Source organism: Triticum urartu, chromosome 7 (genome assembly GCF_003073215.2).
Source record: "Triticum urartu cultivar G1812 chromosome 7, Tu2.1, whole genome shotgun sequence".
NCBI lineage: Eukaryota > Viridiplantae > Streptophyta > Magnoliopsida > Poales > Poaceae > Triticum > Triticum urartu.
The window spans coordinates 108,691,933-108,707,932 of record NC_053028.1 but is presented as its reverse complement, the minus strand read 5'-3'; the positions used below and the strand labels follow the sequence as shown (position 1 = coordinate 108,707,932).

General features: G+C 49.3%; 2 protein-coding genes across 2 annotated transcripts; one reads left to right on the top strand and one right to left on the bottom strand.

Annotated features, from left to right (window-relative positions):
* The first annotated feature begins 7,367 nt into the window (after positions 1 to 7,367).
* Positions 7,368 to 8,435, top strand: LOC125523732. The gene is made up of 3 exons (XM_048688794.1): positions 7,368 to 7,662; positions 7,805 to 7,929; positions 8,089 to 8,435. Exons 1-3 carry the CDS (start codon positions 7,492 to 7,494, stop codon positions 8,198 to 8,200), a joined length of 408 nt encoding a protein of 135 aa, XP_048544751.1. The 5' UTR covers positions 7,368 to 7,491; the 3' UTR covers positions 8,201 to 8,435.
* A 548-nt stretch (positions 8,436 to 8,983) lies between these two features.
* On the bottom strand, positions 8,984 to 11,605 carry LOC125523730 (pectinesterase-like). Its single transcript, XM_048688793.1, has 2 exons — positions 10,486 to 11,605; positions 8,984 to 9,903 (listed from the first exon to the last, which is right to left on the bottom strand). Exons 1-2 carry the CDS (start codon positions 11,555 to 11,557, stop codon positions 9,209 to 9,211), a joined length of 1,767 nt encoding a protein of 588 aa, XP_048544750.1. The 5' UTR covers positions 11,558 to 11,605; the 3' UTR covers positions 8,984 to 9,208.
* Between the last annotated feature and the right edge of the window lie 4,395 nt (positions 11,606 to 16,000).

Sequence of the window (16,000 nt, the reverse complement as noted above, 5' to 3'; positions counted from 1 at the left end):
GTTGCTTATGTATGTTATTGTTTGTTTGCGATAGAACACTCGGAGTGCGAAGCGTGTTACTACGAGTCTCAAGGTTTCGCGGATCGTCAGCAAGGCAAGTAACACATTGATCATACTCTTTTCGTACCCAGTTTTTATGCATTAGTTCCAATCCACAAACATTGCATGATTAGGGTGTCATTAACTTCTGGGTTGGGAAGTAGTTGTTGAGGTAGAACCTATTGCCCTATTACTATCAAACCCTTGGGAGTTACTTCTACGCGTTGCTTATATTGCTATGCTATGTTATGCTCGTAGATGTGGTTTGGGTTTGAGTGAAATCCATGACAGATGTGAGATTGTTAATTAATGGTTTAACTTAAGGTGGCAACTTAAATTAACATCTGGGTGGATTGAGGCACCTGGGGAACCCAGTGTTGTCTGTTTTTTTTTGGAAATCCCGGGGTACCCGTGTGATCTTCCTATGGACCGCCACCCAGGCTCAAAGGGAACTGGGATGATTCATGCTAGAAACTTCCGTGTGCAGCCACAAGCTATTATGGGCTCTAGCATAGTTGAGTAAGTTACGTGAAGCTCTTGAAGAGGTAGATCAGCAGGTAGTGGATTTTGTAGGTTTGGTATGGTCTGCCCGGAGTAAAGAGTTAATGTTTCTGAAAGACTGTGTCTCGGTCATCCGTTTTTCAAACATCATGTAGTGCGAAAAATCCAACGGAGGCGATCGGGTCTTGTGAGGAAAAGTGCGCAAACCTCTGCAGAGTGTACAATCTAATCATGGTTAGCCGTGTCCTCGGTTATGGACAAATTTGAGTATCTAGTACTTGGGTTATCACATGTATCTCATTACTTTTAATTAATATTGTTGGGCTGTTAACTACTTTAATTTGGGATTGAGTTGGGGTTACCTTCTCAATATTGTTCAACCACCATGATAGTTAAATTAAAATCTATTCCTTTGTTGTAGGGAAAAATTGTCTTTTTGCAAAACTATAAATATAGAGCTTTCCACCAGCCAAATATGCATGTAGTGATAGCATTATTCTGTTCTTGCCCTACTGTGTTACTTTGTCAGCATATTCCATGTGCTGACCCGTTTTCGGGCTGCAACGTATTATGTTGCAGACTTTTCAGACGTGGAGTAAGGTTCGTTAGGTCGTTGCCGTGCAGCTCAGTTATGCCGTTGGAGTTGATGGACTCACTTTATCTTCCAAGCCTTCCGTTGTCATCGCATTAGATGGCCTTAAGCCATATTATTGAAATAAGTTCTCTCTTGAGACTTTTCGATGTAATAATTGTGTGATTACTATTTTGTTATAAATCCTCGAGTACTGTGTGTGTCAGCATTACCGATCCAGGGATGACACTGAAACACAGAGACTTGACCATCTGAGGTCGGCTCGCTACACCATGCCTCTCGGAAACGGAAAAAAAACGCATTTTCTATTTTTTTTTCTTCCGTGAGAGGCATGGTTTTGCTTCCGCGTGAGGCACAGTTGTGCTTTCACGAGAGTCACAGCCGTGCCTCTCGGAAACGGAAACAAAACGTGTTTTCTGTTTGTTTTTCTTCCGCGAGAGGCACGGCCGTGACTCTCGGAAACGAAAAAAAACGAGTTTTCTATTTTTTTTTCTTCCGTGAGAAGCATAGTTTTGCTTCTACGAGAGGCACTGTCGTGCCTCTTTCGGAAAGGGAAAGAACCCGTGCTCCCAGTTCGGTTTTTTCATCCGGTTTTTTTGTGAAAAAAAGTTCGTCAAAACCTATTAGTATTGGATCTAGTTTTGAAAATCTCGACACGAGGAATCCGACGATGAAAACGGTTTGAGATTTGGACGCACGGTTTAAGAGATAAAACGTTTTGAATAAACGAATCTAAGAAAAAAAAAGAAAACTCTCATGTTGCGACAAGTGGCGCACATGCAGCGTGTCACTTATCGCAACGTGGGAGATGGAAGTGATCTTTGCAATGAGTACTCTTCAATTAGTGATTTCGAATATGGTCCCAGAGCGCACTGGCTCCAGTTAGGGCACATCTATACCTCGCTTGTAGCGGTGAGATGCTCTTGTCGCCCATAACATATGTATTGGGCCAGGCCCGCATGATCGTTACTGATTTCTTTTTCGGGCGAAGCTAGATAGGACCCGAGCCAATGTGTGCGTTGTAAACAAACTAACGTTCAATTTGGTGTAGGTTAGATGCGTTTTTTATGGTCTTTTTTTTATAGATTTTCCCCCTATTTCACTTTTTATGTATATTTCACAATGTTTTAAAAATATATATATTTAGAAAACTTATTGTATTAGTCTTATAAATATGTTCATCGTGTTTTCAAAAAATATGCATAGTGTACTTCAAAAAAGTCATTATTTATTTCCGATACAAATAATAAATTATTATAAATGATCATATTTATTAAATATTGGTCATCATGTATTATAGAAAATTTCATAGTGTAAGCACAAAATGTTTGTTATGTATTTCATAAAAATATTCATATTGTGAACCAAAAAAATGTTCATATCATATTAAAAAGATGTTCATCATCCATTAGAAAAAAAAACTATATATTGTGTATTTCAATAAATATTTTTAAAAAAAATATTCATCATGTAATTAAAAATGCTCAGCATAAGTAAAAAAGTGTTCATGTATTTAAAATGTTATTATAAGAAGGGAAAATAGCGAGAAATTAAATAAATAAAAGGGAAATTATAATAAGATATAATTAAAATGGGTACTGAGCTGGCCCATGCGGGAAACTAAGTTATATCTCTCTCTCGCAATCAGCGGGGTAATTTCCGAAATCACTAGCTAGAGGGTACCCTTTGTAAAGGTCATTCTCACTTTTCACTCGAGGTGACAAGAGGCACACTGATTAAGCCAGACATGACACAACATGGGCGTTTTGTGCAATTTTCATTCATCCGGTTTTCAACATGTTTTATCTCTTGAACCGTGCATCCAAATCACAAACCGTCTTCATTGTTGTGTTTCCCGTGTTGAGATCTACAAAACTAGACATGAAATCCTCAAGTAGGTTTGGGTGATTCTTTTTCCCCAAAACAGGAAAAAATCAGAAATGAAAAAACTGAAAAATAATAAAAACTTAAAACAAAAATGGTAAAAGAAAAAACCTAGACCTGAAAAAAAGTGAATAGCACAACCGTGCTATTCACTTTGTTGGAAGCAATTGTGTTTCCCAAAAAACACAGCTATCCTTTTCACTTTTTTAAAAAGCACATATATGCTTTACGTCAAAGAAAAAATGTGGTTTTTGACGAAGCCCAACTTTGGTTTTCACTTTCAAAAGGCACAATTGTGCTTCACAGGAAAACACTATGTGCTTCTCAAAGAAGCACATATGTGTTTTCCGCATGATGTGCTTCATGGGAGAAAAACAAAATTAGTTTTTCAAAAATCACGAAAACTTGGGAAAACCCAAGAAAAATGCAAACCTCAAAAAATGTGCGCAAAAATAAAAAAAGATGATCGCATGGCATGTGTCGACTGAAAACGCTCCATGCGCGCTAGCAATACCCATAGGGAAGCCCTCTGGGGTACTCGTTAATTATTCCACCCCGGGTATTCCTAGCTGACATGGATTACGTCCAACTATCGACGATTCGCACATGGACGAGCGAGCGAGCGACCAAGTGGGCATGCACATTTCAGCAGTAAGCTGAGGGTTTTTTTAAACCTTCTAGAAGGTTTCAAGCTGACTTTCATCAGTTTTGTGATCTTTCTAGAAGGTTCCTTAACCTTTTTTTTTTTTACTTTATGTTGCTTTCTATACTGGTTTTTTGGTTGTTTTGTTTCTCTTATTTTCCTGTTTTCTTTCTGTTCATTCTTTTTTTGTAAATTTTATAATTTTCAAAATCATGAACAATGTTCATAATTTCAATTTTTAGTTTATTTTTTAAAAAATAAAAATCATGTTTTGAAAAAATAGGAAATTAGAAAAATCTTGTTTTCAATTTTTTTATGAATCTAAGTTTTTGCCTTTTCAATAATTGTTCAGGAATTTAAATAATGTTTGTATTTCAAAAAAATGTTGGCATTTAAAAATGTTTCTTTTAAAATTTGTTCACAAATTATAAAAATGACCATAATTGTTCCTTGCCCCAAAAAATCCTCAATTTCAAATATTGGAATTTCTAAAAAAATCATACTTGAAAATTTTTTATGTAGTATTAAAATGATTTCAGTTTTTCAAAATACTATTTACTTTCAGACCAACTAAAAACCAACTGCTAGAGTAAAAGGGGTTATACTTAGCCGCGTTCAAAAAAATAGAAAGAAAACGTGCAGGAGGGAAATGCTTTATATGGGCTGGCCCGCTCGAGCTCACCTATGTGAATGCCCGACTATTTGCCATACAGAGCAGCAAATAGTGGTTCCCGATGGGATATTACCATTCACACGGTAAATACGGCCACCGACCCACTGCGAGTCAACTCCCAAATGGCCCACTTATTTTGGTTGGAAATTAATCCTTTTTTGGTTCGATTCGATTTCTTCGTTTCTATTTTTTTTGTTCCTAATTTTTATCCAATCCATCAATCTTGTAATATTTTTGCGGGATCTTTAGTGAATCGATTTGACCGTGTGTATTCAGTCATTTTACACAACCTTTTGAATTATGTCGTTGAAATCATAATCAAAATTTGAAAAAAAAAAATTGTGGATTGTATCTCCAAATCAATTTCAGTATTTGTGGAACATTTATGATTTTCCTAAAACATTTGAGTGAATGTTTCTGAAATGTCTGTTAGGTGATATTTCAATGATGCGTGGTTCAAATTTTTATAAATCATTGTGGTATAGAGTGGTATGATTGTGGATCTTTTTGAAATTGCACTGAAACTTGTGCGTGGAAATTTTTTGATTCGCATAGCAGCTTGGATATTCTTATGTGGAATAGTTCTTTTGTCTTCGAGAAAAATGAATTTGTGTGTAATATCTCTGCAATTGATCTGAAATGCCTCTGAGATTGTTCACAGTTTTCAGGTCGTGTGAATTGTCCATGGAATACAACTAAGATTGTGTGAGTATGATTGAATGACTCTGAAAGTGATGTGAGCCGTGAAACTTGTTGATTATTTTTTCTGAAATTCAGTGAAATCTCTCTGGAGTACATCTTGAAAAGGCTATTAAATTTGAATTGATCTTTTTAATAAATTATTATCTAACTAAATGTGAAATTTATCTGAAAAATAACATTGGAATGTAACTGAAGAAAATATGTGTACAAATTCAATAATGGAAGGATTACGTGACAATGCTAGTACCACAAGGCTGCAGTCCCAATCTCAAAATAGGGTGGACCGTGGATACGTGCGGAGTTTTCTTCATGCATAGCAGCTTGCATGATGAATCTGTTTTTCACTGCAAGCAAAGCACAACGATCCGTTCATGTCAAATATCGATCAACTGCAAACAACGATAAGAAATTCCATCTACACTCATCAACTATTCATCCATATGTGCATCATTCTTGGCTACTTGATTGAGACCCTCGTTCCAAACTTCTCAAGAGTCAAGACTAGCATCCCCTGCCCTACAAACTGCCAGGCACCGAGACCTCAAAATGTCAGGACTCTGAGCCAGCCATACCCTTTCACTCCCCTTCCCAAGAAGTGCACTCAGATTTTGGAATATATAGCCAGCAAGGCCCTCCGCTGAACCCCAGACTCCTCGCCCGCCACCAGGAAATCAAAAAGTTGCAGAATGCAGTTCAGAAGCACTTGCCATCTATTCTCTGAACTGGCGATCTGATCGGCAGGTCTGCTTGAATTTGGTTTACTTTGCTGAGGCACAAAATGATACGATTCTAATCCGTGCCGGGTTTTATCGCCGATCTTCTTTTTCTTTCTTTTATGGGTTGCAATCTCTCAGGCCACTGAACTCAGGTGTGTCGGCCTCGACCAACAAGAACCAACCCAAATCATTCACGATGTGCGACACTGAAGTGGCTAACACTCCAAAGTTTTCCAACCAAGTGTGATTGTGATATGTGACTCCTCACCCAACATTTTCAGATATATGCACGTACCCCTCTTTGCCTCCACTTGGACTGTGCTGGGTGTCACGGCTACTTATAGCATCTAGCTGGTGGCAGCCTGATTCCTACAAAAACATGATTACCAAGACACACCTGGAAGCAAACGAGTACCTTTTCATCAAACACCTAAAATCATGCTAAAACCAAAAATACATCGTCAACTGCCCCCGCTGGAAATAATGGTGTTATCATCTGCTTTAGCGCATCATATGCGGTACGGTTGCTGTCGTGTGGACCCGATCCCACATGTCATATGCACTACTGCACCGTCCAGTACTGCAGAGGATCCCGACCCACATCACACTTGTTTGGCCTACATGAGCATGAATGATTGAAACGCTTGCTCTCAAAATTGAACTGCATAGGATTGGAGGGAGCATATTTAAGCAGAACACTGACAGAAACCCTGAAACTAAATTTCATTCATGACAAATCTAGTGATATCATTTGAACCTGGCAAATTTAGAACGTTTCTTATTTTTCATGGCAATTCCCACACAATGTTTGCCATGTCATAACCCTCCATTTTGTGGCTTAGATTGCGCCGGTGCTAGAGGACAAGATGGCCACCCCTCTCCTCTTTCTTAAGATCGCTGCCCCGTTGATAATGAGATGGTCACATGGCAAAGCAATTGTTTAGCACAACTAGCGATTCTTGGCGCGCATCATCGGATAAGGCTAGCTGTTGCTGTCACGTCAGATTGGGGATTATTTATGCTGAATCCGATTGAGGAATGTCATTAACATCTATGATGATAATGTTGGTGAGGTAATGGCGCTGGCCCACCGACCCCAACGAGGCAAAACCCTCAGCCGCGTAGTGTTATTATACTACATGTAGATTGACACTGCTAATTATACCAAAGCTGGTTGATTGCAGTGGCCATCCCTTTCTTACATTTTGTGTTTTTGTGTGATGCAAGCTAAGGACAGTTATGGTTTTTTTTTAAGAAAGTACTGCTTTAGTAGTACAAAGTTATATTAAAGCAGCGACAATTACTATGGGTCGGAGGGAGTAGTAAAAGATTTAGCATTTTGATCGTAATGTTTACACAGTTTTGAGAATGTATAATGTATCTATGGCAACATGGATTACAAAAAGGCAACTGAAATGCAGAAAGTCCAACAGAAACAAAATCATCAGACAGCTAAAATGGAAGGCCACGACGCACCAAGTGTAGCTTGCAATAGAAAAATAGGTAGATATTGCAAGCTTTGCGGTTGCTGCTGCTTCCGTCCTTCCTTCCGATGATTGCCACCCCGGCCCCTACAGCCTACAAGAAAGTACAAACACCTTATTAAAGTGCCATGGCCCTGTAACTGGCCATGCCCTCCCTTCCTCCTCCCAAGAAAATCATTCAGAATTTTAGCATATAGGCAACACAAGGCCCTCTACTCTGCTGAACCCCAGACTCCTCACCAGAAACCAACCAGAAAATGGCGTTCAGAAGCTACTGCCATCCTCACCCTTCTTCCTCCGTGGCCACCACCGGCCCGAGACTCGGCGCAAGGAACCCGGCGGCAGCCTTGAGCTTCAGAACCTCTGCAGCCCATGAACGCAACCAGCCATCCTCGCACCTCTCCTTTGCTGCACCAACCAGCAACAAGGTACTATAAATTATCTTGCACTGGTCGGTGCACACTTGGATCATCCGTGTCTGTGCTTGATCCAAGGAGACATCTAGGTTTCCTCTCTGAATTGTTTTCCTTTTCGAGTAAATCCTCCCTGAACTGGTGATCTGATCGGCAGGTGTTCGAGGACCAGGTGAGAGGGATCGTGTGCTACAGGGACGACAAGGGGGAGCTCGTCTGCGAGGGCTACGATGAGGGCCCGAGGCTCGGAATGCGGCTGCCGGAGAAGGCCTGCTTCCCGTGGTGAGTTCAACTGATCATCTGTTTCTGAATGTTTATTTTCTCCTCTGTGTGCTGTTGCTTGGTAGGAGAAACCGAGAAAGAGGTGTTTGTTGCCTTGGTGGAAAATTCTCGTGTCTGATGATCAGCCTGAAACTTACTCATTTTGTGCTGTGAGAACAGGCCTGTGGGAGTCCAGGTCACCGATTTCATCCGTCTCGCGACGCTTCGGGTCTTCGAGGACGGCGCCGAGGACGGTCTTCTGCACAAGAACGATCAGAAGTGGCAGCTCTGAAGTGATCAAGGGGTGGGGGGACCGATCAAGTAAGAGCAATAACTGGAATAACCGGAGGAGCAGCCATGTGTGGCAAATGCCCTGCTTAACTAGCAGTGATATTTTATTCTGCAAACAGCTTGGTTAATATCACCACAATCACTTCTGCTTTGCTGTTGTTGTGTGCTAGCATACGAATCAGTTATATGACAGTGATGATCTTTTTATATGGAAACAGTTAGAAAGGTTTCTGAAAGGGCGAGATCTTGATACTACTTGCGTCGACGATGAAAAGATAGGTGGGGAGATCTGAATATCTGATCACTGCAACTACCCCGTTGCAATATGTGGCCTGTGACTGTGAGGTATCATCCTGTGTTCTCACTGGACAGAGAGTTAAAGAACTTTAGAAAGTGATTTTCGTCGAAACAAAAAACCACAACAACATTTCAGTTAGCAAAATTATGTCGACCATGGAAACAAACAGAGAAGAAAAACTATGTTCATCTCTCTCTCTCGCTTTTTTGAAATTAACTATGACTAGCGAATCAATCATCAACACTGATAATAGAGAGCCAAGTCGGTAGAACTCTCTCGTGGGTTTGCAGCTGGACGTTGTGTGCATGTCGCCATCATCGTGGACAGTCCAGACAGTAGGATCTCCTTAACCTCTTGCTGTTGCTGCACGCCGTGTCATCACCAATTATAAGCTTCAGCGTTACAAAACTCAGTGGACTTCGTACCCACTTGGGAACGCACGAACCACTTAGAAGATGTCATTATCTGGCCCCAACAGATCAGAAATTCAAAGAAAAGTTTTGCATTTACATTACTAAAAGGATCATCTGCATTTCAAATACAGTAGTAAAAACTGCTGATTGGTTGTACACCTCACAGATCCAAAAATCATCTGATTCAGTTGGATCATGACACAAACAGATTAACAGAACTTACTGAACATCTTGCCGAAATTAACGCGGTAACAGTTCAAGATTAACCTCTGAATTCTTGAGATCCAACGTACGTAGTTTAGATGCCTTGGTCGTAGGGGAAGGAGGTGGCGGCGAGCCAGTCGTCGCCGTAGATGAACTTGTCGACGGCGAACTGGGCGGCCTCGTCGTAGTCCATCTCGTGGAACCCGGCCCAGCCCACGCGCGCGCCCGTGCCGGCGCCGGCCCCCTCGTTCGCGTACTCCCCGAAGTACACCGTGTCGGCGCGGCCCGGCTCCGCGCCAGGCCAGCCTGTCCACCCGTCGCGGTCCACGAGCGGGCCCAGGAAGGACTCGATGACCACCGCCCGCGCGTACGCGCCCCACGGCCGGCCGAGGAAGGTGCGGGTGCCGACGCCGCTGGCGAGCAGCTCCGGCGAGGCCTCCACGGTGCAGTTGTGCACGGCGAAGCCCGTGTCCTGGTTCGGGTCGCCCCGGGACTGCGCCGTGAGCACGTTCGACTGGCCCGGGACCGGCGCGCCGGCGACGAGCGCGCACGCCTGGAGCACCGCGGCGGCGTTGCCGAAGGCGAGGTCCACCGTGCCGGAGAGGGCGCACTCGCGGTAGAACTGCCGGAAGGAGTGCGCGTAGAGCGCGTCCTGGTGGCCGTCGACGGCGCAGCGGTACGCCGCCGCCATGTCCGCGTTCACCCGCAGCGCCACCGCCTGCCCCCTTGCCGCGCCCGCCGTGTTGCGGAACGCGATGTCCCGCGCCAGGAACCCCTCGCCGGACACCCCTGCATGTTCATGCGTGCACGTCTGATCAGATCAGTCAATCCCGGCCGTTTGATCGTCGGTCTCGCTCGTCAGGACCGGAAGAATGATGTTTTTGTCGATGAGTTGTTGTCGAGCGAAGCTAGCTAGGGTTAAGTGTTAAGAGCGGCCAACATTCTGACAGGTGACAGGCATGCAGGTCCATGGTGGTGTTTCGGATTTTAGCTCGAGGAGCGAACACGAACACATGCATGTGATGGATCAATGGCATCCGACTCGACTCATGCACCTCCGGAATCTGGACCCGCATGCGCCCAAAAACGTAAATTTAGATAGATCTGCGTCAGGCCAGATTCCTAGGTGATGCATTATCCGTGCATGCATCATGTCCTACGCTTGACTATTCTCTCGCTGCTCAGAGTCAGTGAGTGAGCCTTGGTTACGTTACGTGTACGTGAAGAACAATGCCACAGTCCACAGACATCAGCAGCAGCGTGCGTGCGTGCATGCGTGCATGGCAACACGGAGCAATGTAGCGTGCGTGCGCACCGCGCTGACGCTATGCAGGTAGAGTTGGTTAGGATGTAATGATAGGCGATGATTACCGACGGTGGCGGTGCGGAAGGTGGTCCAGCCGTCGGCGGCGCTGCGGCTGCCGGTGATGACCGTCACGTCGCGGCCCTCGCCGACCAGGGCGATGTTCGTCTTGTACGGGGGCACCTCCACGTTCTCCACGTACGTCCCGGCCTTCACCTGGATCACCGTCCTCGCCTCGCTGTTGTTCGGCGCCGCGGCCACCGCCTCCCCCACCGTCCGGACGTTCCCCGACCCGTCCTTCGCCACCGTGATCACCGTGTCGCCGCTGCCGTTGTTGCCGTCGCTGTTGCCGCTGTCCTCGTTGTCGTTGCGGCTGTTGTCGTCGTCGTTGTCGTTGCGGCTGCTGTCGTCGTCGTCCCCATCGCTGTCTTCGTCGTCCTGGAGCAGGCGCCGGTTGTGGTGGATGATCTTGGCCACCGTGGCTTGGAAGCTGGCCGCGGACCCTCCACCGCCGCGGCGGGCGACGAGGGAGAGCGAGTTGGAGACGTGCTCGTAGGCGTCGTCGAGGGAGGCGAGCAGGCCGTCCATCCGCGGGCCGGAGGCGCCGGCGAGGCCGTCGAGGCAGGTGGCCTTGTTGGTGAGCGCGGCCGAGAGGTGCGCGCGCACCGAGGGGAGGCCCTCGCCGGGGGACGCGAGCAGCGAGGCGGAGCGCGAGAGGGAGCCCAGCGTGGCGTCGTGGAGCTCGAGGCAGTCCTGCGCGGCGCCGCGCCGGAGCGGCGTCGTCGAGGACGACGGGGCCGAGAGCGTGGAGGAGAGGACGGGGGAGAGGGAGGAGACGGCCGAGAGCGCACCGCGGAGGGAGGCGAGCGCGACCGAGAGGATGCTCGCCGGGAGGAGGGGGACGGTGATGGACGACGCCAGGAGATGGGCCGTGGCGGCGTCGAGGTGCACGGCGGCCGACGCGAGGCACGACGCCGGGTGTGGGGTGGTGCTGCAGATGGCGTGGACGGTGGCTAGCGGGGAAAAGGCGGTCTTGGCGGCGTGGCCGTGGTCTTTCTGAGGGCGGCATTGGGCTGTGGTGGCAGTGGCGACGAGGACCACAAGGATGGAGATGAGGAGAGCTGGCGAGAGAGCAGCCATGCCGGCCGGGAAGAGTGTGCGAGTATCTGCAGTGAGCTAGAAATGGGTAGGCAGAGACATATATAAGCTCTCATGGTTTGTGAGTTGTGCTTGCGCGAATGCTAAGAGCATTTCCAGCCGTTGGCCCCCTAAGAGACGCTAAAAATCGCCGCCTGAAGACGTACCGACGTTAAGCAAGGCGTAAATTTAACCAAACTTCGGCGAGTTCATAAAATATTTTACAAAAGAAGGAAAAAAAAACACTACTAGACAAGCCGTCGCCGTCGCCGTTCCTTACCGCCCGCCGTCCTGAAGCTCTACATGCCGAGGAGCCTGTAGAACTGCGTGTGGTCGCCGCTGTCGTCGTCGTCGTCGCCTCCTTCGCGGGCCGCCGTCCCTGCTGCTCCCCTGCCCAGGGTCGCCAACGCGCGGCAGGTTGGACGGTCCGGGGGCGTCCTCGTCCTCGCCGCTGTCGAGGATCACCATGACGTGCTCGTCCTCGCGCCCACGCTGGCGGGCGGCTATCTCCTGCAGGGCTCGGCGCTGCCGGACCATCTCGTCGTGGAGGTAGTCGTCCCGCGCCCACTTGAGGGCGGCCTCGTCGGAGAAGCCGGACCAGGCTATGGCCTCGTACTCCGCGGGGAGGCTGGACTCCACCTTCGACCTAACGAGGCGGGCGGAGGCGGGGAAGAACTCGGCGATGCGGACGCCGCAGCTACGGGTGCGCCGGCTGATCGGCGCGTCCTGGGGCTCCGGCTTGACGGAGAGGAGGGAGGGAGAGCCGTCGGACGAGGAGGAGGATGCCGGGTCCATGCGGCGTGGCGTCCACGAGCTCCCACGCCGGCGGGAGAAGGTAGAGGGAGCGGGATACTCCAGCCTCGGCGTGTTGCCGCCCTCGATGTGCTCGAGGACGGCCTGCAGCGTGCGGCTGGGCACGCCCCACCATCGGCGGCGCCCGTCGGCGTTGAGCCTCCCGGAGGGGATGACGCCGTTGGTGGCCTCGAGCTGCTCGTTATAGCAGCGACGAAAGTACGGCTCCCACATCGAGCTGTCGGGGGTGTACCTCGGCCCTTCTCTCGCCGCCTGCGGCAGAGAGGCATGGATACGGGCGATCTCCGCACGACGTGCCGCCCCGGTGGGCGGCGGTGGCACCGGGACCATGCCGGCGCTTATCCTCCACGCTCCGGGCACCCGCATGTCCGGCGGGACCGGGTACTCGGCCTCATAGAGAAGCCGGGGTTCGTCCTCGTGAAGGTGGCGTCGGCCGAAGCCGTTCGTCGCCGCGCCATCGCCTGGGTAGCGCTCGGCCATTGGGTGAAGTGGAAACGACGAGAAGAGAGGAAGGAACGGAGGTGTCGGCGGTGGAGAGCGAGGTCTGTGAGTGGCTCACCGGTGTGGGAGGGGGCGACTTATATAGGCGGCGCCCGCGTGGCCGCCGTGTGTACGCGTGGCGGGCGAGGGACGCGCATCGCCCCGCCTTCACTGCGCCGCCCGTGAGGGATCAATGGAGGCTGATCGGCGCGGCAGCGCGCGGCAGCTTTGGCATTGATTCCCCGCGGGAACCGAGGCGATGAGGACGACGAAGCGACGAGAACAGCCGAGTCGCTGCCAAGGAGGGCCTGTCGATTCTCGCGTTAAAAACGATTCGGCCGGCGCCCCCAAGCGCCCCAGCGCGTCGGGTTCGGCCTGGGTCCACCGGCACCAATTTCTGCCCGAGCCGATGAAAAAAAGGACCTTCGGGGACGCGACTGGGCCAATTTTTTGGCGTCGGCGGCCAAAAAATCGCCTAGGGGGTCTTGTTGGGGGCGCGACTGAAGATGCTCTAACTCCAAGACTACCACGTGACATATATGGTAAGCAATCCAAATAATTCAAAAAAAATGCTAACTCCAAGACCAAGGAAAAATACCAGAGTTTCTTCGAGTCTTTAGATGAGAATTGCACGTTGATACTTGATACCATAATCGAGGGAGTCTCAACGAATTGGTACCTGTCGGTGTCAAAACCGACGGATCTCGGATAGGGGATCCCGAACTATGCGTCTAGGCGGATGGTAACAGGAGACAAGGGATACGATGTTTTTACCCAAGTTCGGGCCTTCTCGATGGAGGTAAAACCCTACTCCTGCTTGATTAATATTGATGATATGGGTAGTACAAGAGTAGATCTACCACGAGATCAAGGAGGCTAAACCCTAGAAGCTAGCCTATGGTATGATTGTTGTTCGTCCTTCGGACTAAAACCCTCCGGTTTATAGACACCGGAGAGGGGCTAGGGTTACACAGAGTTGGTTACAATGGTAGGAGATCTACATATCCGTATCACCAAGCTTGCCTTCCACGCCAAGTAAAGTCCCTTCCGGACACGGGACGAAGTCTTCAATCTTGTATCTTCATAGTCCAGGAGTCCGACCGAAGGTATAGTCGGGCTATCCGGACACCCCCTAATCCAGGACTCCCTCAGTAGCCCCTGAACTAGGCTTCAATGACGACGAGTCCGGTGCACAGATTGTCTTCGGCATTGCAAGGCGGGTTCCTCCTCCAAGTACTTCATAGAAGATTTTGAACACAAAGGTAGTGTCCGGCTCTGCAAAATAAGTTTCCACATATTGCCATAGAGAGAATATACACAAATCTAGTCTGCTAACGTATTCCATAGCGTGACATCACGCCACGGCCAAGTCTTTATTCGAATCGTTTTACTGTCCCACCTCAGCGCGTTTAGCGAGGCGGTTTCCTTGGCACGTCTTGTCAAAGCAGAGATCGTGTCCCCTTATTCTGGGATTCTCATCAATACGGCTTGGGTAACCCAACCGCGCCATTGATTACGGCGCTGGGGAGATAAGCGAGTTTTACCAGGCTGGTGGGGACGCATAGTCGCGTCCGCCCATATAAGGGGATAAGGATCCACCTTTTCATCCACGCCTTCTTCCTCCTTTGCCTATCCATTTCCGCGCACTCGAGCTCCAGCGCTCAAGTCCGCACACCCCACCTCAACCTTGTCCAGCCATGTCCAGAGCGGGAGGCAAGTGGATGGTCTCCTCCGTCACGGAGGGACACATCAAAAAACTGAGGAAGGCCGGATACTTGTCTAACGACATTGCGCACCGGCTTCCCGAAGAGGGGAAGCTCACCCCCACCCCTAGGCCCCATGAGAGGGTAGTGTTCCTCCCCCATTTCCTCCGCGGACTGGGCTTCCCTCTCCACCCATTTGTTCGGGGGCTCATGTTCTACTATGGCCTGGAATTCCACGATCTGGCCCCGAACTTTGTCCTCAACATCTCGGCGTTTATCGTCGTGTGCGAGGCTTTCCTCTGCATCCGCCCCCATTTCGGCCTATGGATCAAGACTTTCAATGTCAAGCCGAAGGTGGTGCGCGGCACCCAGGCAGAGTGCGGAGGCGCCATGGTGGGCAAGATGCCCAGCGTCTTATGGCTCGAGGGCTCCTTCGTGGAGACCCTAAAGGGGTGGCAATCGGGATGGTTTTACATCACCGAGCCACGCGACCCTGAATGGGTCGCAGCCCCCGAGTTCCGATCCGGACCCCCTACGCGGCTCACCTCCTGGAAAGAGACAGGCCTGTCGTGGGGTAAAAAAGGAGAGCAGACCAGACTCCAAACATGCGTCCAAACCCTGGTGGACAAGAAGCTCAAACTTGTCAACGTAGTCCAGGTTATGCTCATCCGCCGGATCCTCCCGTGTCAACAACGGGCTTTCAACATGTGGGAGTTCGACCCGGCGCAGCACCGAACTCTGAGCAGGCTCTTCGACACGATGTACGAAGATGCCTGGAAGGTGCTTTTCAAGGGCGCCGAGGCCCCCGCATCCGCTACCGAGGATCGCGGATTCAGCACGCAGCGTCACGCTAGTGCGGTAAGCTGTTTTTACCTTTTACAGGGTATTAGTTTTTCATAGTTTGACTCCATGCGGGATCTAAGCTCCCTTACCTTTGACAGAATTGGCAGGAGACGTCCGGACAGATCAACTGTCCGGCTCCTTTGCCCAAAGGTCCAGCGGACGCTCGCTTGGCGAAGCTGCTGGTTCCGGCACCCTATGTGGTGCCGGAGAAGAAGGCCAAGAAGATGGCCACGGGGACTCGAAAGACTGCCCGGCGCCTGGAGGTGTCGGATTCATCATCCGACGACTCCGAGACGCACCCCTCCCGTGAAGACGAGGAGGAGGAAGAATAGACCTCTCCCCCTCCCGCGGGGGGAGGGAAGAAAAGGAAGGCCGCCCCAACTGGGGAGGCCGAAGGGTCCAAGAAGGGGAAAACCCTTCCTCCGGACTACTCCACCAACGCCGACGACGGCGAAGAGGAGTGGCCGCTCAGGGCCAAGCTCCTGGCGAAATCGTAAGTATCCGGATACCAGAGTGATTCATAGTATTCCTCCATTGCACAACTTTTCCTTACGTCAAACATGTTTATGCAGTCCACCCAAAGACCGGCTCGACGTGTCATCGAGCG

Excerpts from the sequence above, each read along its gene's own strand:
- LOC125523732 (XM_048688794.1), top strand. The coding sequence starts at position 7,492 with ATGGCGTTCAGAAGCTACTGCCATCCTCACCCTTCTTCCTCCGTGGCC. Across the intron at positions 7,663-7,804 it reads CTGCACCAACCAGCAACAAG|GTGTTCGAGGACCAGGTGAG; the intron begins GTACTATAAATT and ends TCTGATCGGCAG. Across the intron at positions 7,930-8,088 it reads GAGAAGGCCTGCTTCCCGTG|GCCTGTGGGAGTCCAGGTCA; the intron begins GTGAGTTCAACT and ends CTGTGAGAACAG.
- LOC125523730 (XM_048688793.1), bottom strand. The coding sequence starts at position 11,557 with ATGGCTGCTCTCTCGCCAGCTCTCCTCATCTCCATCCTTGTGGTCCTC. Across the intron at positions 9,904-10,485 it reads CTTCCGCACCGCCACCGTCG|GGGTGTCCGGCGAGGGGTTC; the intron begins GTAATCATCGCC and ends ATGAACATGCAG.